Source organism: Nyctereutes procyonoides, unplaced genomic scaffold (genome assembly GCF_905146905.1).
Source record: "Nyctereutes procyonoides isolate TBG_1078 unplaced genomic scaffold, NYPRO_anot_genome, whole genome shotgun sequence".
In the NCBI taxonomy this organism is placed as follows: domain Eukaryota; kingdom Metazoa; phylum Chordata; class Mammalia; order Carnivora; family Canidae; genus Nyctereutes; species Nyctereutes procyonoides.
In genome coordinates this window covers 19,991,059-20,012,954 of record NW_026575147.1, presented here as the reverse complement: position 1 = coordinate 20,012,954, position 21,896 = coordinate 19,991,059, and the positions used below count along the sequence as shown (strand labels likewise).

The 21,896-nt window shown below is 35.5% G+C and overlaps 1 protein-coding gene across 1 annotated transcript; it reads left to right on the top strand.

Annotated features, from left to right (window-relative positions):
* Window positions 1–244: 244 nt before the first annotated feature.
* Window positions 245–21,627, top strand: HORMAD1 (HORMA domain containing 1). The gene is made up of 15 exons (XM_055312209.1): window positions 245–291; window positions 1,586–1,648; window positions 2,716–2,860; window positions 6,343–6,406; window positions 6,961–6,997; window positions 9,054–9,074; window positions 9,331–9,357; window positions 11,319–11,386; window positions 11,880–12,031; window positions 13,647–13,906; window positions 14,883–14,949; window positions 15,032–15,108; window positions 15,979–16,062; window positions 18,643–18,714; window positions 21,091–21,627. The coding sequence occupies exons 2-15, from the start codon at window positions 1,616–1,618 to the stop codon at window positions 21,169–21,171; spliced, it is 1,188 nt and encodes a 395-aa protein (XP_055168184.1). The 5' UTR covers window positions 245–291; window positions 1,586–1,615; the 3' UTR covers window positions 21,172–21,627.
* The last annotated feature ends 269 nt before the right edge of the window (window positions 21,628–21,896 follow it).

Below are 21,896 nucleotides of genomic sequence, written 5' to 3'. Positions count from 1 at the left end.
AATCTTTTTACACTGAGGTGGCTGTTTTCTAACTGGTGATGCAGACATATCAAAGTTAATGAATAATTATGCCATGTTTACACTGCTAACAATTTATTTGCATATATAATAATTTGTAAACAGCTTGTACTCTTCGATCATCTCCAACTATCTACCAGCTCTGGTTTTATGATTGTTTCTAAATAAAACATTAACTACTTTGGAGGCCATCCAATGTCCCCACGGTCAGCAGAGCAGAAATATCTAAGGAAACCACCAGAGCACCTGCTTTCCTGGACACAGCAGACTAAGGTGGGAAAGCAATGCATGTGTGGCAGATCCAATAACAAAATCGAAAGTCAGAAAACAATCAGAAATTAACGAGATTTATTTATTTTTTTAAAGATTCTATTTATTCATTCATGCTACACATAGAGAGAGGCAGAGACACAGGCAGAAGGAGAAGCAGGTTCCACGCCAGAAGCCCAGCACAGGACTCAGTCCCGGGACTCCAGGATCGCATCCTGGGCCAAAGGCAGGCGCCAAACCGCCGAGCCACCCAGGGATCCCCTTAACGGGATTTATTAAAGGGTGGTTGAGGATACTTCAGTCAGTGTGGGAAAATTCAGTATTTCGAGAAGGCTTGGCATATGCAGCATCTTAACCTCAGCCTGCCGGCAATCGGGCACCTCTCCGGCTGAGAACCACTCCTTAGCCGCGGGATTCCCAGAGCGCCTCGCGCGGCTTAGGCGGGAAAGCCACTGGAGGTCACAGGACTGGTGTCGTGCCTCCACGGTGACCGTTGAGGGAAGGCGCCTGCGCGTCAAGCTAAGCGCAGGGCGCATGCTGTGAGGGGCAGGTTTTCAGGTCGCTGGCGCTGGCCCTCAGACGTTACGTAATGTATACGTTTCTTTGTTTTCTCTCATATTTTTGTTTTTTGCTTTTTAATTTCTTTTTCTATCAACTCTAGACTACTTTTAAGTTTCTAAAGGTTTTAAGGGTGGAACATACAGGGAGAAATGTTATTTTTATTTCTTATTTTTCACGGGAGGCTCTTCAGACGAAGTTAACTCTGGCGTCTAGTCCGGGCTCTGTCAGGATCGCTGCAAACGTGCCGTCTTCCAGTTGAATTTTCTGATTAAGAAAAGCGAAACTGGGAACCAAAAAAAAAAAAAAAAAAAGGAAACTTACATGAAAAGATCAGTTATAATTGGGACATCAGAATCGGCCAAAATCTGGGATATTTTCTGTTCCCGTTTTTGGTGGTTCCACAGAGCCGATAATATGTCATTGTATCTGGAGCCTGCTAAAGTTCAGTGAAGGAGCGTTACCTCGTTCAGTCATTTTGAAACAGCAAATTTATAACAAAAATTTTAAGATCATTTTTAAGAATTTGGCATGGGCAGTTTTCATTACCTAATACCTACCTAACTGTAGCAATGTAGTCAGTGCTTGAATTCTGTAATTTATTAATTAATATGAAATTACTCACATAAAATTTATTTTTATTTATTTATGTGAAGTTCTTTTGATCTTACATGTAGTAAACTAGAATATTAGGGTTGAAAATAAGATCTGAAGTTAAAGCTCATATTTGTGTCACAAGGTTGAATTAAAGAAAAGACTTTATCGGAAGATGGCCACTGCACAATTGCAGAGAACTTCCATGGTATGATTTCTTATACTTTTAATATGTTGGGTTTTTAAAAAAGATTTTATTTATTAATGAGAGGCACAGAAAGAGAGAAAGAGAGAGGGAGAGACATAGGCAGAGGGAGGAGAAGCAGGCTCCATGCAGGGAGCCTGATGTGGGACTCCATCCGGAACTCTGGGATCATGCCCTGAGCCGAAGGCAGATGTTCAACCACTGAGCCACCCCATATTTTTAATATGTAATTTTATTGTTTCTGAAGTCTCAACTTTTTATGTTCTGAAGCTAGAGTCAGCTGTTTGAGGATTTAATGAGATCAGGAAACTCCATATTTTAAGAAAGGAAGATATTTACTAAACTACTTAGAGTCAGGGGAGAATTGTATTAAATATTTGATGATTCACATTAAATAACTGGTTCATATTCAATTTACATTAGGTGTTAATGAATGCTTTTCTGGTGCTTTGATGAGATTATCATTTACAGCAGTCCATTCCTAGGAAATGAATGTCCATGCCTCACAAATATAAAATCCTCATTTTTGCATAGATATAGATACCTGGGTCAAACCTAGTCAGTAACTAATGAGAAAAGCAGTGTTAGCTATCATGTATTATGCACTCACAGATAGTCAACCTACAGGAGGATTTTTAACACAATTTTTTTTTTCTTTTAAGATTTTACACATTCACTCATGAGAGACACAGAGAGAGAGAGAGAGTCAGAGACACAACAGAGGGAGAAGCAGGCTCATGCAGGGAGCCTGATGTGGGATTCGATCCTGGGACTCCAGAATCATGCCCTGGGCCGAAAGCAGGCGCTAAACCGCTGAGCCACCCAGGGATCCCCTAACACAATTCTTAAGTACTTTTTGCATTTTACCTTTAGGCTGCAACCCTGGAATTACCCTGACTTTCTGGGGATTACTAACCACGATGGTTAGGAATTTCTCTTTTTTTTTTTTTATGGTTAGGAATTCTTTGGGAAAGTATCATGCTTATGCAAAATTAGATCTACTTGAAGTTCAAGAAAGTGTTATTTTTAACAAATCTAAATAATAACATTTTAATTTTCCTTGAATTTAGAGTGCTTTGGTGTTTCCCAATAAGATATCAACAGAGCAGCAGTCTTTGGTGTTGGTGAAGAGGCTCCTAGCAGTTTCAGTATCCTGCATCACGTATTTGAGAGGAATATTTCCAGAATGTGCTTATGGAACAAGATATCTAGATGGTAACACAATGTTTATGTTTTGTTTCTTTTGATTTTTTAAAAATATTTTATATATTTAATCATGAAAGACACAGAGAGAGAGAGAGAGGCAGAGACACAGACCAAGGGAGAAGCAGGCTCCCTGCAAGGAGCCCAACATGGGATTTGATCCCAGATCCCGGGATCATGTGATGGGCCAAAGGCAGACACTCAACCGCTGAGCCACCCAGGTGGCCCATCGATTTTTTAAATTTACTGTTTATTTTAAAACTTTCTTTAGAGGAAAAAAAAAACAAGTTTCTTTAGAGGTGCCTGGGTGGCTCAGTTGGTTAAGTGTCTGACTATTGATTTCAGCTCAGGTCTCAATGTCAGGGTTGTGAATTCAAGCTCCATGTGGGTTCTGTGCTAGGTTGAAACCTATTTAAAAACCAAAAAAAAATTTTTTTAATTAAAAAAAATGAAAAAATAGAAATTAAAATAAATAAAAATAAATAATTAATTAAAAAAACACTCTCTTTAAGCATTCTTTTTTAAAGATTTTATTTATTTATTCATGGAAGACATGAGAGGCAGAGGGAGAAGCAGGTTCCCTGCAAGGAGCCTGGCGTGGGACTGGATCCCGTGTCTCTAGGATCACACTCTGGGCTGAAGGCATCCATCGCTAAACCACTGAATCACCCAGGCTGCCCATCTTTAAACATATTTTTATTTTGGCTTGCTTTAAAACTGATTTTTTTTCTTGGAGATTTTTTAAAATAATAACTATTGAGATATAATACACTTGACAATTCATACATTTAAAGTGTACAGTTGAATGATTTTTAGTGTGTTCAAATTGGTGTACAGCTATTCCCACAGTCAATTTTAGAACATTTCATCACCATAAGGAAACTCCACACCCACTAAGTCACTCTCCATTTCCCCACCTCCCCAGTCCTAGGCATCCACCAATCTGTTCTCTGTCTCTATGGATTTGCCTATTCTGGATGTTTTATGTAAATGAAATCATGCAATATGTGGTCCTTTGTGACCAGCTTCTCTCATTTAAAATGTTTTTCAGATTTATCCATATGGTAACATGAGTTAGTACTTCATTCTCTTTTATTGCTGAATAACATTCCTTTATATAGATTACCACTTTCATTTATCTGTCAGTTGATTTGTTTCAGTTGTTTCTACTTTTTGGCTATTACGTATTTTTTTCTTTTCTCTTTTTAAGATTTTATTTATTCATTCATGAGAGACACAGAGGCAGAGACATAGGCAGAGGGAGAGGCAGGCACCCTGCGGGGAGCCCAATGTGTGACTCGATCCCAGGACCCCGGGATCACAACCCGAGCCAAAGGCAAATGCTCAATCATTGAGCCACCCAGGTGCCCCCTGTTACATATGTTTTTCTTAATTTTTTTTTATTTGAGAGAAAGCACCCATGAGTAGGGGTTAGGGGCAGAGGGAGAGGGAGAGAATCTTAGGCAGACTCTGTGCTGAGCGAGGAGTTCAGTAGGGCTCAGTCTCACAACCCTGAGATCATGATCTGATCCAAAATCAAGAGTTGGATAGCTGAACCCACTGAGCCACCCAGGTGCCCCATATTTTCTTTGGCTGTTATAAATAATGCCGCATTCATGTACAAATTTTTGTGTGGACTAAAAGGTTTTTTTTTTTTAATTTTTATTTATTTTTTTATGATAGTCACACACAGAGAGAGAAAGAGGCAGAGACATAAGCAGGCTCCATGCACCGGGAGCCCAACGTGGGATTTGATCCGGGGTCTCCAGAATCGCGCCCTGGGCCAAAGGCAGGCGCCAAACCACTGCACCACCCAGGGATCCCGACTAAAAGGTTTTTTAAAGTGTAATCAAGAGGCACCTTGGTTTCAGTTCATGTCTGATCTCAGGATCATGAGACTGAGCTCAGAGTGGGGGCTCCATGATCAGAGTTGGCTTGAGTCTCTCTCTCCCTCTCCCAGTGCTCCTCCCCACAGTGTTCTCTGTCTCTTACAGAGATAAATAAACCTTTTTTAAAGTATATTTAAGGGATGCCTGGGTGGCTCAGTGGTTGGGCGTCTGCCTTTGGCTCAGGGTGTGATCCCAGTCCGGGGATCAAGTCCCACAGCAGGCTCCCTGTGAGGAACCTGCTTCTCCCTCTGCCTGTGTCTCTGCCTCTCTCTGTATCTCTCATAAATAAATAAATAATCTTTTTTAAAAATAATAAATATATAAATAAAGTATATTTAATACCTTTGGAAGCATTTGATCATAAAATTTTCCCTCAACTTCTCAAGTTTATTTTGCCTGACATTACTCTTTTTTTTTAATTTTGATTTATTTTTATTTTTTTTGCCTGACATTACTCTTAAAATGACAAACTAGGTAAAAACATTCTGGTGTTTTTGTTTTTGTTTTTTTTTTAAGATTTTCTTTGTTTATTCATGAGAGACACAGAGAGAGAGGCAGAGACATAGGCAGAGGGAGAAGCAGGCTCCATGCAGAGAGCCCGATGTTGGACTCGATCCTGGGACTCTGGGATCACGCCCTGAGCCAAAGGCAAATGCTCAACCACTGAGCCTCCCAGGCATCCCAGCATTCTGTTGTTTATAGCTTTATACAGTGGTAGTATATGTTCTTGTGCTATTTTAAGGAAGTAAAAATAATACAACCTATTTATACTACAGTAATAATTCATTACCCAGCATATAGTATGTACCTAATTTTGTGCACTAACTATATGCTGGGCAATATCTTAAGCACTATGTTATGTATTATATCTTGTTAATTCATATTACAGGCCTGTGAGTTAGATATTATCCCTATTTTTCAGATAAGGAATCTGAGACAGAAATCTCAGTCCTTTCCATTGTATTATTGTTGCTTTCTTGCAGGTTTCTATCTCTGATAGTGAGTTTTCTTCTTGGCCTCTTACAAGTGTTTAATTGGAATAAGGGCTCATGCAATACTCTGAGACTCTTGGATGATGATGGTGTAAAAGCATTATATCTAACTTTAAGTATTCTGTAACTTTTCAAAATTAAAATTTGTACCCATCAACATGTGTTTTAATCATTATGATGCCATTTTATAATAAGAATTAAAAGATTATTTGTTTTTATAAAAATCTTTCTTCTTTTAAATTATAGTAATATGGGATCCCTGGGTGGCTCAGTGGTTTGGTGCCTGCCTTTGGCCCAGGGTGTGATCCTGGGGTCCTGGGATTGAGTCCCACATCAGGATCCAAAACACAGAGTCTGTTTTTCCCTTTGCCTGTGTCTCTGCCTCTCTCTCTCTGTCTCTCTCAGGAATAAATAAAATCTTAATAATAAATAAATAAATAAATAATAAATAAATAAATAAATAAATAAATTATAGTAATACTTATCATCTGGAAGTTCATTGCCATTTAATAATATATCTCTAATACAGAGCTGAAGAAAATAATCTTCACTTAAATTTCTAGTTGTCTACTTATCTTAAGCAACTCTATATTGATATCATTTTGGTGTTTAGATCTTTGTGTCAAAATTCTGAGAGAAGATAAAAACTGTCCAGGATCTACACAGTTAGTGAAATGGTAAGTAAAAGAATACCTAGTGATATAAAATTATCCTTTTCTTAAATCACATTTTTTTTGTACCTTGGATACCTTTCATTGCATAACCCAATTTTAGTAATTCCCCCTTTAACACTAGATACTATTTTTGCAGGTCTTTGGATTTTTGCATTAATAATTTCCTTTATGTTCTATATGAACAGAATTCATTTTCCTAATAATGTTCCCCATGAGTAGCTGTCAGATATTTTACCTTCTATCCCTAGCTATCCTCCATCAACATTTTATGTTTCTGCTATTATTTGTTTTGTTTTATTATTTTAAGCTGATTGATAAGAAGGGAGCTTTGGGGATCCTGACTTGCTCAATCAGTAACACATGTGACTCTTGATCTCAGAGTTATAAGTTTGAGCTCCACATTGGGTGTAGAGATTACTTAAAAAAAATCTTTAAAACAAGGAATTTTAATAGATAATTCTATATTATTTAGTATTGAGATAATACAGAGACTATTTAAAATAATTCTCTCCTGGAAATGCATGCAGTCTAATAATGAATCCTTCATTATTTTTTAGGATGCTAGGATGCTATGATGCTTTACAAAAAAAATATGTAAGTCAACATCTCCTTATCTTTTTTTCTACAGTTTGTACTCTACAAATGTAACAGCAATTCACAAAGTAAAACATTAATCTAACTTGGGCATAGGCCAGTTCAAATTACTCAAAAGTTTGAACATTTGGACATTTTAAAGACTAATATTCAACTCATTTAAAGCCAGTAGAATTAATACTTAACAAATTTTGCCAAGCCAGTTTTGTTAACACTTGTTTTAGTAACACATATTAACTTACAAAAACTTAGTGAATTAATAAAAAGTCTTTATTTATATAAAGGTTTATTTATTTATTTATTTATTTATTTATTTATTTATTTATTCAGAGAGAGCGAGAGAGAGGCAGAGACACAGGCATAGGGAGAAGCAGGCTCCATGCAGGAAGCCTGACGTGGGACTCGATCCCAGGTCTCCAGGATCACACCCCGGGCTTCAGGCGGTGCTAAACTGCTGCGCCACCGGAGCTGCTCCATAAAAAGTCTTTAAAAATAGTTCATTTATTAGTTTCATATGCCTTCTACAATTTTGTTTAGACTAATAATTTAATAAATTATTTCTTTGTGAGAGTTCAAAAATAAACTTCCATGTGGCCTGGGTTAAATTGTTACAAATTCTGAATAAGTGAAATTTCAATTAGTAAGGGTTTATTGTAGACTATAAGCCTTTTTATTTACTTATGTAAGTCAAGCTCTAAACAAAATTGTAAAAAAGATAAAATTTTATCCTTGGTCACTGACCTCCTTTATTAAGGGCATCAAATATTTAAGACTCGTTAAATACTGAGTGCCTGCTATATACTAGACCTATATATTCTAGGTAGGAGCTGGGCGAACTAACAGTGGTCGACAAAACAGAGGAGTCTCTTCTATAGTGGGAAAGCGGTCAATAAAACAAGTAAATCAGATAATTTCCAATTGTGTTAAATGCCAATAAAATATTGAGAGAAGGTGTGTCACAGGTGGAGAGGTGGGGTAACTTTAGATAGGATAGACAGAAGAGCTTCTCTGAGTAGGTGACATTTAAGCTGAGACTTGATTGAGAAGAAACCAGCCAGGTATTGACTTTGGGAGAGAATATTCCTAGCAGAACAGCAAATACAGAAAGTTGACAAGTTTAGAGTTAAAGGAACAGGAAGAACGCCAGTGTAAATGTGAATGGAATGCAGTGAGCGGTGGGGGAGGGTGAGTGGCCTAGAGGAGCCTAGGGAGATAAACAGGGCCAGAGCATTCAGGACTCTGAATAGGTAGGGAGTCGGAATTCTATTTTAAGTGCAAATAAAAGGTAGGGAGTTGGAATTCTATTTTAAGTGCAAATAAAAGCCATTTGAAGGTTTTAAGTAGAAATATAACATCATTTGATTTATATTTTAAATTAAAAATCACTCTGGCTTTTAAAAATCACTGTAGCTTTTAAGACAATATACTGTGGAAGGAGAATAAGATTGGAATCAAGGAGAATGGTGTTTAATCTATTAATACAGTACTGGTGAAAAATCACTGAGGCTTAGACAAGGATGGCAGTGAAGGAAAGAAATGAAAAGATTCAGGATATATTTGGCAGTAGAACTGATTGGACTTGTTGATGATCCAAAGATCATCCAAAGATCCAAATCAAGGATGACTCTTAGATTTTTGGCAGATTACTTGAGCGGATAATTTTCTGATTGTCTGTTCCTATGGTCTCCAAAGCCTCTTCCCTTTATTAAATGAGCAGAGTCCTGATCTCCACTTTACTCTTTTCAAAATCAGTTCTTACTTTGGTAAGGCTTAATGTGATATTTCACAGTATATATTTTCCTTGTAACTAGCAGAAATACCTATATTTGCTTAAGCCAATGACATGAATGTCAAACTGTAGTTAAGTCAACTAGAAATAGATATTTGGGAGATTAAAGAAGGATATCCAAAGTAATGCTTTATATACATCATATTTCCTGCAAGATTATTTCTTATTAGGAATAAATGTTGAAATAAGACAAAGAATTCTTATAATCCATCATGAAAAATATTTTATAGAGTAAAAGTAAGATTTTTGTTCTTTGTTATATTTCAGCTAAGGATGGTTGTTCTAGCTGTAAGTATTTTTAAATTGTATGTTCTTTTTAAAAGACTGTCAAATTTGATCTTGCTTATTTAAATAACACTAAAACCAACAATTAGATTATGTGACTTTATTCAAACAGATTATTCAGTGGCAAAAAGTAACAAAATATTTTGGGGGGTCATTTGTATTTTGTTTTGCTGAATCTATTTAATAGTTTAAACATCCAATTTAGTTCTCCTTGAATACTTAGCCTTATATAACTCAATTATAAATTATTTTTAAATAGGTGTACACCAATCCAGAAGACCCTCAGGTAGGTGTGCTTAAATTAGTAAGGAAACATAATATCTCTAATAACTAAAAATAAGATAAAATTATAATAATACCTTATGCTTTTTTTCCTTTATCGTATGCTTTTAATTGTATTCACTTTCACATGTATTTTCACATTTGAACCTCATAAAGACTTTTCTGAGGTAAGACAAGGCTTGTATTGTTACATTTAAACAGATTAATATATTTACTACCAGAGAGATTGTGTGACTGATCCTGGACCAAAACCCATTAGAAATAACCTAAATCTCCTGACTTCTCCTTCTATATAATATTCTTACAGAATTATGAAGCCGGTTGAGTTTGACAAAAATAAAATACTTATTCTTTGAATATTCATCCCAATCCAGTCACATCTGCCTGTTTAGCTGACAATTAAAGAAGGAATTCAAGAAGTGACAGGGAAAACCAAATAACAAGAAACAAAAGGGGAAAACCTTTTGAGCACCTACTATTATTAGACTTTCTTTTTTGAGGCTTTATGTGCATTATCTCATTTATTTATCATAACCTTCATAAGGTAACTACCATTATCATCTCCACTTTATAGATAAGGAAACTAGATAGAAGGTTTCTTGCCAAAGTTCACAGTGGCAGAACCAGAATTTGGACCTAAGAAGGCTAGTCCATGATCTTAGTGCTTAACTATTCTACTACTTAACCATTATAACTATACTTACAGTTTTTCATTCAGTCATGGAGAAGCATTTTTTTTTTTTAAAGAGAGCTGATCCCCATTCCTGTGTGAGCACTGAAATGTAAAGAAAGCAATAAAAAAAAGCTTCAAGAGGGCTGGCAATATGCCTTCTCTTTGATACTCATGCTTGCAGTTAACACTTAAAATATGTCCATGGATGGGACGCCTAGGTGGCTCAGCAGTTAAGCCTTTGGCTCAGGTGGTGATCCTGGAGCCCCGGGATTAAGCCCTGGGATCTAGCACTCAGATCTGTCTCTGGATCGAGCCCCACATTGGGCTCCTTGCATGGAGCCTGCTTCTCCCTCTGCCTATGTCTCTGCTTCTCTCTCTCTCTTCTCTCTGTGTCTTTCATGAATAAATAAAATCTTACAAAAATATATATATATATATATATGTCCATGGTGACGAAGAAAATATCATGGGCAAAGGCTGTGAATTAGTTCATTGTTCAGAAGCTCAGTACTTGTTTAGAAAATATTCATTTAGTTTCAGATGTTTTATATAGTTGAACATTTGTTTTTCAAAGAGCAACCTTGTTGATTCACTAATATTTTTTGATTGTTTGGTGTTCCAGGCACTTTATTAAGGGCTCTGTATAAATTATCCTATTTGTTAAATATTCACAACCACCAATAAGATAGCTACTATTTTCAGGTGGCCCGGGTGGCTCAGCGGTTTAGCGCTGAGCCTTCATCCCAGGGTGTGACCTGGAGACCCTGGATCAAGTCCCACGTTGGGCTCCCTGCATGGAGCCTGCCTCTCCCTCTGCCTCTCTCTCTGTCTCCTCTCTGTGTATTCTCATGAATAAATAATAAAATTAAAGAAAAAAAAGGTAGGTACTATTTTCAACCCCTTTTATTAGCTGGGGAAACTAAAATCTAGCAGGCTTAAATAACTTGCATCTGGTTACATATAGCTTGGATTTAAGCCCTGTGCTTAAGCCATTCTGCTAAAGTAAGAGATGATGCTGCCCCTCTTAACTGCTTACTAAGCAGTTCCTTCCCTCTGGTATATATGATACACATTGCAGTCAGTGGGAGAATAAATATATTTCCAAAGCTGAAGCCCCAAAACTCAAACTATGGGAATTTACAATTAGGACTTGAAGGATTCAATGGACCAATAAGGATTAATATGGCAGAAAAAAATTATTAAATCAACATTAGGCATACAAAAGGTGTTTTTAGCTAGTTGGCTGCAGGTACTATATATCAGACATGTAACTGTAATGTTTTCTATTAAAGACAATTTCAGAATGTTACCAATTTAAATTCAAGTACACTAGTAATGGACCAGTCATGGACTTCATAAGGTATTGTTTTATCATTTTCTTTTTGCACTACAGATTACCACTTATTCATATTAAAACTATATTCCTAAACTTGTGGATTAATTCTGAAACTTTTTAAACATCACCAAGGAGGTGTGGCTGTACAAAATATCCTTTGAGTGGCTGCAAACCCAGATTACGTGGCTAATTATATATTATTTTAATTGTGAAACAGAGCCAAAGAATAGGAAAGCTATTGTATGCTTGAGTGATTAGAAATGTAATTAAAGTCCATCACTCATTTCCTTTAAAGATCTTATATAAAATGCATATCAATTTAAATAAAATTATTAGCTTATAATATTAGTGATATTAAATTTTAATAATAGTGACATTAAAATGCATTTTATGGTAACTTTCAACTTAAAAACTTAATGATATAATAGGAATAAAAATCTCAAATAGTAAAATGGGTATTTATGTTATTAGAAGCCATGAGTGTCATAAAAGAAATTAATGTGTGATTCTCTTCTAGTAAAAACCAAAGCAATGAATCTAGTATGTCGTCTGCTGACACCAAGAAAGCAAGTATTCTCCTCATTCGCAAGATTTATATTCTAATGCAAAATCTGGGACCTTTACCTAATGATGTTTGTTTGACCATGAAACTTTTTTACTATGATGAAGGTACTTTTTGTAATACATCTATACCTATATGTTTTATTATTGAAACAATTGGTTACCATTCCAAATGATTTTAAGCACCTCAGTTGTATTTTTTGATATAAAATTTTCACTTAATGTCAGTATTTGAGAAAGACTTGAAAAAATAGACTTTCAGACATACACAAACTTTTCCAGTGATGTGAACATATCCATGTGAGGTACAACCTCACTCATAATTAAAGAAATGAAACAGGGCAGCCCGGGTGGCTCAGCGGTTTAGCGCCGCCTTCAGCCCAGGGCCTGATCCTGGAGACCCAGGATCAAGTCGCACATCAGGCTCCCTGCATGGGGCCTGCTTCTCCCTCTGCCTGTGTCTCTGCCTCTCTCTCTCTCTGTCTGTCTCTCATGAATAAATAAATAAATAAAATCTTAAAAAAAAAAAGAAACTTAAAAAAAAAAAAAAGAAATGAAACCGTTGAGATGCTACTTTTCACTTACCAGAGCAGTAAAACTTGCAAACCAATTATTGGCAAGGGTGTGGGGTAAAGCAGGCACTTTTATAAATCTTGAGGGAATGTATATAAGCGCAACATTTTTAGAGAACAGTTTATCAGTATCAAAATTTTAAATGCACATTCTCATTAATCCAGAAATTTTATAGCTAGAAAAGTATCTTGGGAGTATACTTAACACAAACACGGAAGGTTATAGGTTTATAAGGAAACTATGCAAGCTGTTAAAAAGGACGTACTGATAATTTATCCAAGGAATATTAAAAATAAATTTTAAAAAATGTTAAAAACAGCCAAGTAGGTAGGGCATCTGGGTGGCTCAGTTGGTTAAGCCTTCAACTCTTGATTTCGGCTCAAGAGTCATGATCTCAGGGTCCTGAGATGGAGCCCCACTTTGGGCTCCACACTCAGCACCAACCTGCTTGTCCATCTCCCTCTGCTCCCTGCTTCCAGCATGCATACAGGCACATGTTCTCTCTCTCAAGTAAAATGAATAAGTAAAATCTTTTTTTAAAAAATCAGCTAGGTATAAAACAGTATCATTTTATTTGTGTTTTGTAATATGAAATATATATATTTACATGTGTAATATCTTCTAGAAGTACATAAATCAATAACAACTAACATTTATTGAATACTTACAATGTTCCAGTTCTGGTCTGAGTATTTTGCAACTTTAATTTGTCTAATACCCACAATGACCCAATGGAGTAGATATTATTATAAGTACTATTATTTCTCACAGATGAGAAAACCAAATCAAGGATGATATATAATTTATTCAAGGTCCTATAGCCAGTCAAGTGAAGGAAAAAAAGGTTGCCTTTTTTTTTTTTTAAAGATTTTATTTATTTATTCATGAGAGACACAAGAGAGAGAGGCAGAGACACAGGCAGAGGGAGAAGCAGGCTCCATGCAGGGAGCCCGATGTGGGACTCAATCCCAGGTCTCCAGGATCAGGCCAGGCTGTGCTAAACCGCTGAGCCACCTGGGCTGCCCAAAGGTTGCCTTTCTATACTATTTGAAATGTCTTCAATCTGTATATATTATTATTATTATATTACTATGTTCTCTTCAATTTCATTCCTCAGTATTTATGTACAGTTTATACTTATTTTTTCCAGTTACACCCCCAGATTACCAGCCTCCAGGTTTTAAGGATGGTGATTGTGAAGGAGTGATATTTGAAGGGGAGCCTATGTACTTAAATGTGGGAGAAGTCCCAACACCTTTTCACACCTTCAAAGTAAAAGTGACTACTGAGAAAGAACGAATGGAAAATATTGATTCAGCTATATTATCACCAAAACAATTAAAAACACCACTTCAGAAAATTCTCATGGACAAAGATGATGTAGCAGATGAACAGGAGCATTATATAAGTGTCAGTACATTTTAACAAGTTATAAAGTATAAATAACAAATGTTTATCCAATTCTAAGGACTAATAGTTCTCATTAATATTTACATAAATACTGTATTATAATCATAAACTCAAGGTTGGTAGGGACCTTAAAGTATAGGCTTTTCATTTTAAGACTTTTTTTTTTAAAGATTTATTTATTTATGATAGACATAGAGACAGAGAGAGGCAGAGACACAGGAGGAGGGAGAAGCAGGCCCATGCCGGGAGCCTGACGTGGGAGGGACTCCAGGATCGCGCCCTGGGCCAAAGGCAGATGCTAAACCGCTGAGCCACCCAGGGATCCCCCCATTTTTAGACTTTTTACGTTGGTGCAAACATTATTCTCAGAAATTTAAAAGCACAACTATTTTAAGTGAAGTAGGGAATGGTCCTGGAGGCCCGGCCACTCACCACCTCAACTACCCTCATAGTGGACTAACTAATCTTTCTTTCTTTGTTTGAAAACTGAAAGTAGACATTAAACTCGTTTCTATTTCTGCCATGTCGTGACTGAACTTACTCTTCACTAACTCCCTGAAGAGGGTTGGGGCACTTTTTATTCAGTTTGCTAACATCTTTATAAAAATTCAGAGATAATAGAAGCATTAGTTGTGTGAACATGTCTAGTTCAGTGCCCTCAAAAAGTAAGAACTAAGGGTTCTTAGAACCATTATATATTTTTGAGAAAATTGTATATTTGTCCTTAAAGCATCCCTGCAAAGTAAAGTAGTAGTTTATACTTTGGATAAATGTGATACCTTGTCATAGTAATTATAGGACTTTATTTCTAGCAAAGTGTAAGTTAGTTGTAGCGTTATGTTTAACCTTCACATAAAACACATTTGTTCATAAATAATTCTACCCAGTTGTTTTAATTTCTTTCTGAAATGTGTCCATTTTTTTCCCTCATGTAATTATGTTGATTACATGGATTGTAATCCTGTAATCATTACAGGATGATTTTGACGTTGAAACTAAAATGGAAGAGCAGAAAAAAAACCTTGAATCTTCTGAACTTGGAGGTAAGAAGTTAATGAAAATGTAGATTAATTCACTTCCAGTTCAGTTCTATACCATTTTAACTCTTTTTTTTTCTTTAAACAGAACCAAGTTTAGTTTGTGAGGAAGATGAAATTATGAGGTCTAAAGAAAGTCTAGATCTTTCAATTTCTCATTCTCAGGTATAAATTTGATAATTGATCTCACTTTTAACTTTTTTTCTGAAAAAACTATTCTTATTTAGTTATTTTTCAGCTTTTCTTATTTAGTCAAGGTCTTTTAGAAAAATATTAGGTCTTAAGAATGCTTTTTAACAAAATTTGAGAAGTATATGTTGAAAAGTTTTGAGTCGATATTATTGTGGGTTTGTTTAGTAATAAACCTAAATACTGTTCATAAAATTTCAGAATTTCAGAGCTAGATAGGATCTTCAGCAATTAGACCATCACCTTTTGTATTTACAAATGGAGAATATAATACGTTTTTGTTGCCTGGAGCAGACATGATTAATTTTTTTCCCATAGATAGTAAAATCTTGATGAAAATTTAAATAAAAAGAACTTGAAAATAGTGGGACTGATTATTGTCCACCTTCCTCTGTACATCCCATTTCTCCAGTGGGAATAAGCTAAAGTTCTTATCTTCTGGGGTCACCTGGGTGGTTGAGCATCTGTCTTTGGCTCAAGGCATGATCCCGGGGTCCTGGGATCAAGTCCCACATCAGGCTCCCCCTCTGCCTATGTCTCTGTCTGTCTCTGTCTCTCATGAATAAATAAAATCTTAAAAAAAAAAGTTCTGATTTTCTGAAAGAGTGGTCTAGTGCCTGGTGATCATTTGGGAATTTTTCAGTTCAGTGAATTATCAATTGCATATAGTGTCAGTTTCACTACCTTTAGCTTTGCACTTTTTGTGACAGTAAGAACTATTCACAATTAATGGTTTTCATTAATATAACAAGATCCTAGATTTTATGTTATTGAATTTTGGAGCCTCATTATTATGTTATGGAAAGTTTTGATTATGTTATATGATTATGTATTATTATTTTCTAGGTTGAACAGTTAGTCAGTAAAACATCTGAACTTGATGTATCTGAAAGCAAAACAAGAAGTGGAAAAATCTTTCAGAATAAAATGGTAAGTGTATCTTTAGATTTTTTTTCCATTCTAACCTTATAATTTTTTCCCACATATGAGTTTATTTCGGTTCTTAATCCTTCCTTTATTGGACCAATATTTAGTAAGCACCTGTTATGTGTCAGATACTTTACTAGGTGCTGGAGATATAACATGAGTAACACATTATTGCTGCTCTTAGCTAAAAGTTTAGTAATTGGAGGTCAACAAGCAGTGATACAGGGCTATGATAAGAGTTTGAACAGGCTACATGGAACAAAGAAAAGAATGGTTAGTTGTATTGAAGGTACATAAAAGAGAATTCAGGAGCAACTTTGAGAAATGACACTATCATCCAGACTCCCAAGGAGATTTCCTAGAATTCCAAAATAATCTCATGTTCTATCCTGTAAATAGTTTGTCTTGTTAGTAAGACATTAAAAATGGGTGTTTTGTATATATTTTGCATAAAATAAATCTCATGTTTTTAAGCAAAAGACCCACTGCTTTGTTTTAGTTTTCTATTTTTTCTAAACGGAAATTTGTATTTTATTTTAGACCTTTAAGTTACTCAAAGGTTCAGAGGTAAAGAAAAACCATTCTGTAAAATATTACATCTAAATTTAGGAAACAAATTGCATACTCTAACAGTGGCATTTCTTCCCAACTCCTCATTCAGTGACATCATGTTGGTAGCTTGAATTTGGACATGATGAGAATATTCACAGCATGGAAATCAGCAAATGCCTCAATTCAGCATTTGTTACTCCTAGAGAACTAGTTGTTAAACATTTACCAGCACACAGTTGATTATAGTGCTAATTTTAGGTGCCCCTTTTTCCACATTCTTTTTTTAAAATTTTTATTATTTTTAGTAATCTCTATCCCCAATGTGGGGCTCAAACGCATGACCCCAAGATCAAGAATCACATGCTCTTCCAAATGAGCCAGCCAGGCATCCCTTTTTCCACATTCTCAGTTGGAAGTTAGAACTGTCAGAAGGCAGCATTCAAACAAGTATGCTGATGAAAGCGAGACAAAAGAATTTCAAAAATTAGTACAACTAGCAGCAAAATGGTCTTCTAGGCAGCTTCTACTTAGGAGGAGTATCCTTTACTAGGATATAGGGAGAAAAGCAAGAATTTTTTTTTAAAAGATTTTATTTGTTTATTCATGATAGACATAGAAAGAGAGGCAGAGACGCAGGCAGAGGGAGAAGCAGGCTCCATGCAGGGAGCCCGACGCAGGGACTCAATCCTGGGACTCTAGGATCATGCCCTGGGCCAAAGGCAGGCGCCAAACCGCTGAGCTACCCAGGGATCCCCCCCCCCTTTTTTTTTTAAGATTTTATTTATTTATTCTAAAAGTAAGAATTTGAAAAATTTACTAGGCAAGATTTTCTTGTAATACGACATTAAGATACTTTGGGTACATAAATTCATTTCTGAAGTTGCCCGTGTTTTTGGATATGAACTCTTTGCCAAAATACTACTGATTTTGAGACTCATGACTGAATTATTGTTAGGAAAGGGCAAGAAATAAAAATATTTAATAGTATATATACACTAAGAAAGTTATCATTGAAAAGTACATTTTCAACATCAGAAAATGAGTATCTCCTTTTAGAGAATAGTAATACGAAAGCTAATAGTTTGTCATCATCCAATCATCACTTTAAAAACTGCATAGAGGGGATCCCTGGGTGGCTCAGCGGTTTAGCACCTGCCTTTGGCCCAGGGCGCGATCCTGGAGACCTGGGATTGAGTCCCACGTCGGGCTCCTGGCATGGAGCCTGCTTCTCCCTCTGTCTGTGTCTCTGCCTCTCTCTCTCTCTCTCTCTCTGTGACTATCATGAATAAATAAATAAAATCTTTAAATAAAAAAAAAGAAAATGCTATAAAAAATAAAAAATAAAATAAAAACTGCATAGATAGCATTATTTACAATAGCCAAAAGGTAGAAAAACCTAAATATCCATTAACAGACAAATGGAGAAACAAAATGTGATATATCCATACAATGGAATATTATTCAGCTATAAAAAGAAATGAAGTACCAATGTATGTTTCAATATGGATGAACCTTGAAAATATGCTAAATGAAAGAAACCAATCACAAAAGTCCACATATGATATGATTCTACTCATTGAAAGTTCAGGTATTTCTATAGAGAAAAGGTCTTAGAGCTAAGTAGAAGAAGGGGAGAATAGGGAAGTGATATCTATATTCTATATTCAAAGAACCCAGGTATCCTATCTTAGTAGGAAAGTTATACAAGGTATAATTTTAAAAAGAAGAGAAGGAAGAAGGAACAAATCAACCACAGGTTTCTTTTGGAATGATAAAATTGACTACAATTTTGGAATGATAAAATTGACTAAAATTGTCTAAAATTGACTACAATGATGGTTGCACAACTCTGTGAATATACTTAAAATTATTGAATTGTACAGTTTTAAAGAAATGAGTTGTATGGCATCTGAATTATATCTCAGAGAAGCTTTTTTTAAAAACCTGCATGTAGTTGCCTATAGTTAAAAAATCAAGTGGCTATTGTTCTTTGAGAAATAACCAATTAGTAATTATTCCATCTTTGTGGAGGCTAATGGAAATCAACCAGTAAAATCTTCTAAAGAAAATCGGAAGAGAAATCAACTCGAATCTGGGAAAACAGTAAGTCTTATGATAATATATAGGTTGAATAAAATGACAAGTATCAGACTATCATTATTGTAGATTAAATTTTATTTCTGTTTATTTATTTTTAATTTATTTTTCTTAGAGAGGGAGAGTGGGGAAGAGGGACAGAAGCAAAGGGAAAGAGAGACGATCTTAAGCATGCTCCACACCCAGTCAGAGCCTGACTTGATTTCATAACCCTGAGATCATGATCTGAGTGGAAATCAAGAGTCAGATGCTTAACCAACAAAGCCACCTAGGTGCCTCTAAATTAAATTATAAATGACAAATAAGATAAAATCCCTGTATATTACTTCAGAGTACTGTTATCCAAATCTTATTTGTATATAATTGATTCTAAAAAATAAGGTGATTTTAAAATAAAGATATGCTAGGGATCCCTGGGTGGCGCAGCGGTTTGGCGCCTGCCTTTGGCCCAGGGCGCAATCCTGGAGACCCGGGATCGAATCCCACGTCGGGCTCCCGGTGCATGGAGCCTGCTTCTCCCTCTGCCTGCTTCTCCCTCTGCCTGTGTCTCTGCCTTTCTCTCTCTCTCTGTGACTATCATAAATACATAAAAATTAAAAAAAAATAAAGATATGCTATGTTTATTAATTTTTTCCATGTAAATATTTACTGTTCATGAATGATTTGAAGTAGCTGGAGGAATTTATAAAATAAATAAAAATCAGTATGTCTGGAAAAATATTAATAGAATGAGAAAATGAGTATAAGAATATTTAAGCATGGGCAGCCCGGGTGGCTCAGTGGTTTAGCGCTGCCTTTGGCCCAGGCGTGATCCTGGGGACCGGGGGTCGAGTCCCGCGTCGGGCTCCCTGCATGGAACCTGCTTCTCCCTCTGCCCGTGTCTCTGCCTCTCTCTCTCTCTCTCTCTCTCTCTCTCTCTCTCTCTCCCTCTGTGTTTCTCATGAATAAATAAATAAAATCTTTTTAAAAAAGAATACTTAGGCCATTTTATATGTAGAGCTAAAATTGGGCCACAGATTTGATCTGAGCTTCCTAGAGAACAAAAGTGAAATAAAAATAAGTTACCAAATCAACTTGTTCCCTTAAAATATAGCATCTCCTCTCAGTACCTTAGGAGAAAGAAAAATTTTCCTGACCTAAATTTTTTAACAGTTGTTTGGTATTTGGGACCTTATTTTACCAAATGAGATCATGTATTTGTCATTTCTGAGATAAATATTTATATTTTTCAACTAGAATTTTTTGGTATTATTAGACTAAAATTTAGACAACTGAATATCTAAGATTGCTTTTAAAAAAATCAAACGTTGAAGGGGTAATCTCAAAAATATACTTTATAGTATTTTCAATTCACATATCTTAAGAGAATGAAATAACCTGGTACTTCATTAATATAGTGTCTAACTTTTCCCAATGTATTAAGCTTTGATTTTTTTTCAAAATCATTTCATTTTTGGGATACCTGGGTGGCTTAGCGGTAAGCATCTGCCTTCAGCCCAGGGTGTGATCCTGGAGATCCAGGATCGAGTCCCACATCGGGCTCCCTGCATGGAGCCTGCTTCTCCCTCTGTCTGTGTCTCTGCCTCTCTCTCTCTGTGTCTCTCATGAATAAATAAATAAAATCTTTTAAAAAAATTATTTCATTTGTATCATTAGTGAGTTTTTTTCAGAAAAATCAAAGTTGAGTAACTCAGGGAATACTTTTAGGAATTTTCTTAATTTGTCCTCCCATACATTTAAAAGTATGCATTGAATGCTAATATCTATTAGGCACTGCTAAGTAGCAGGGATATAAGAAGAAAACAATTTAAAGTTTAACATGGTGCAACGGTAGAGTGTTTCTCTATATGCAGCTCATTTTTTTTAAGAATTTATTTATTCATGAGACAGAGAGGCAGAGACATAGGAAGAGGGAGGAGAAGCAGGCTCCATGCAGAGAGCCCAATGTGGAACTCAATTCCAGGACTCTGGGATCATGCCTTGAGCCAAAGGCAGACACTCAACCACTGAGCCACCCAGGGATCCCCGTAGCTCATTTTTAAATCTTTTTTTCCCCTCTTATTCCTCCAAAATATTTTGCTATTTTAGGACATAATGTTAGATCTAGTTTGTGACTTCTCCAACAACACTAATGAAGACCTTGTATACTTTACAAGTATATAACTTTCAGCAGCCATCAAATTATATCTGTAAGAAAATTTACCCTACTTTTTAAAGAACTCTTGTAGCCTATCTTAGTAGGAAATAGTTACGCTGCATATTATTTTAAATGGAAAAGGAAGGAATAAATGAACAAAAACATACCTCGGAGACATGAAAATAATCTAAAAGTAAAGACATGTAAATTGGAAAGTATCCTTAATAGTTGTTTTCTTTTGACAGGTCCTTTATCACTTTGATTCTTCTAGTCAAGAGTCAGTGCCCAAAAGAAGAAAGTTTAGTGAACCAAAGGAACATATATAAAAATTATTTTTTTCTTCTGTATGTTTTTGAAGTTCTCAACATTTAAACTAAAGGACACGGTATTACTATTTTAACGTGTATTTGACCTACCTGTGAAGATTTATATGTAGTCTTAAGCAGTTAGTACACTAAAATGAATTTTTAGCTGAGTTTCATATTGTGATTCTTAATCTTATCTGAGACAATGTAAGAGACCTTTTGAATAAAACCAAAAGTAAATGTCATAATAATTGATTTTGCTCATTATCTACTCACTATTGATCTATCTTCCATTTTGGTGGATACTTCCTTTAAATATAAATTTCTAAGGCCCTCTAGAGCCAATTTAAAAACAAATAATGTTTATTTTATCATTAAATTTTGATAGGAATTTACTTTTTACTTATGTTAAAAGTGTAACACTTAACTGTCCCTGGGTCATTAAAACAATGTTCTTCAGTACTTTGATAGAGTGTATTAACATGGTAATATATAACATACCATTAAAAATTGGTTATTTATCTTTTGTAACTTTTTTTTACTTCAAGACAAAATGAGGACTGATTTTTAAGGTCTGGCATTTTGCAGCATAAATAAAATATTGTTCAACATCTAGACTCTCATGGCTTCGAATTTTTAATTAACAGAAAATGTTTAGGTACTAATTTTGAGATCATTTTGGTAGATGATACTTTGCAAGAGTTGAGCACACTTCCCAGAACCTTTGAGCGGTAAGTGTGAAAGAT

Excerpts from the sequence above, each read along its gene's own strand:
- HORMAD1 (XM_055312209.1), top strand. The coding sequence starts at position 1,616 with ATGGCCACTGCACAATTGCAGAGAACTTCCATG. Across the intron at positions 2,861-6,342 it reads TGGAACAAGATATCTAGATG|ATCTTTGTGTCAAAATTCTG; the intron begins GTAACACAATGT and ends TTTGGTGTTTAG. Across the intron at positions 13,907-14,882 it reads AACAGGAGCATTATATAAGT|GATGATTTTGACGTTGAAAC; the intron begins GTCAGTACATTT and ends TAATCATTACAG.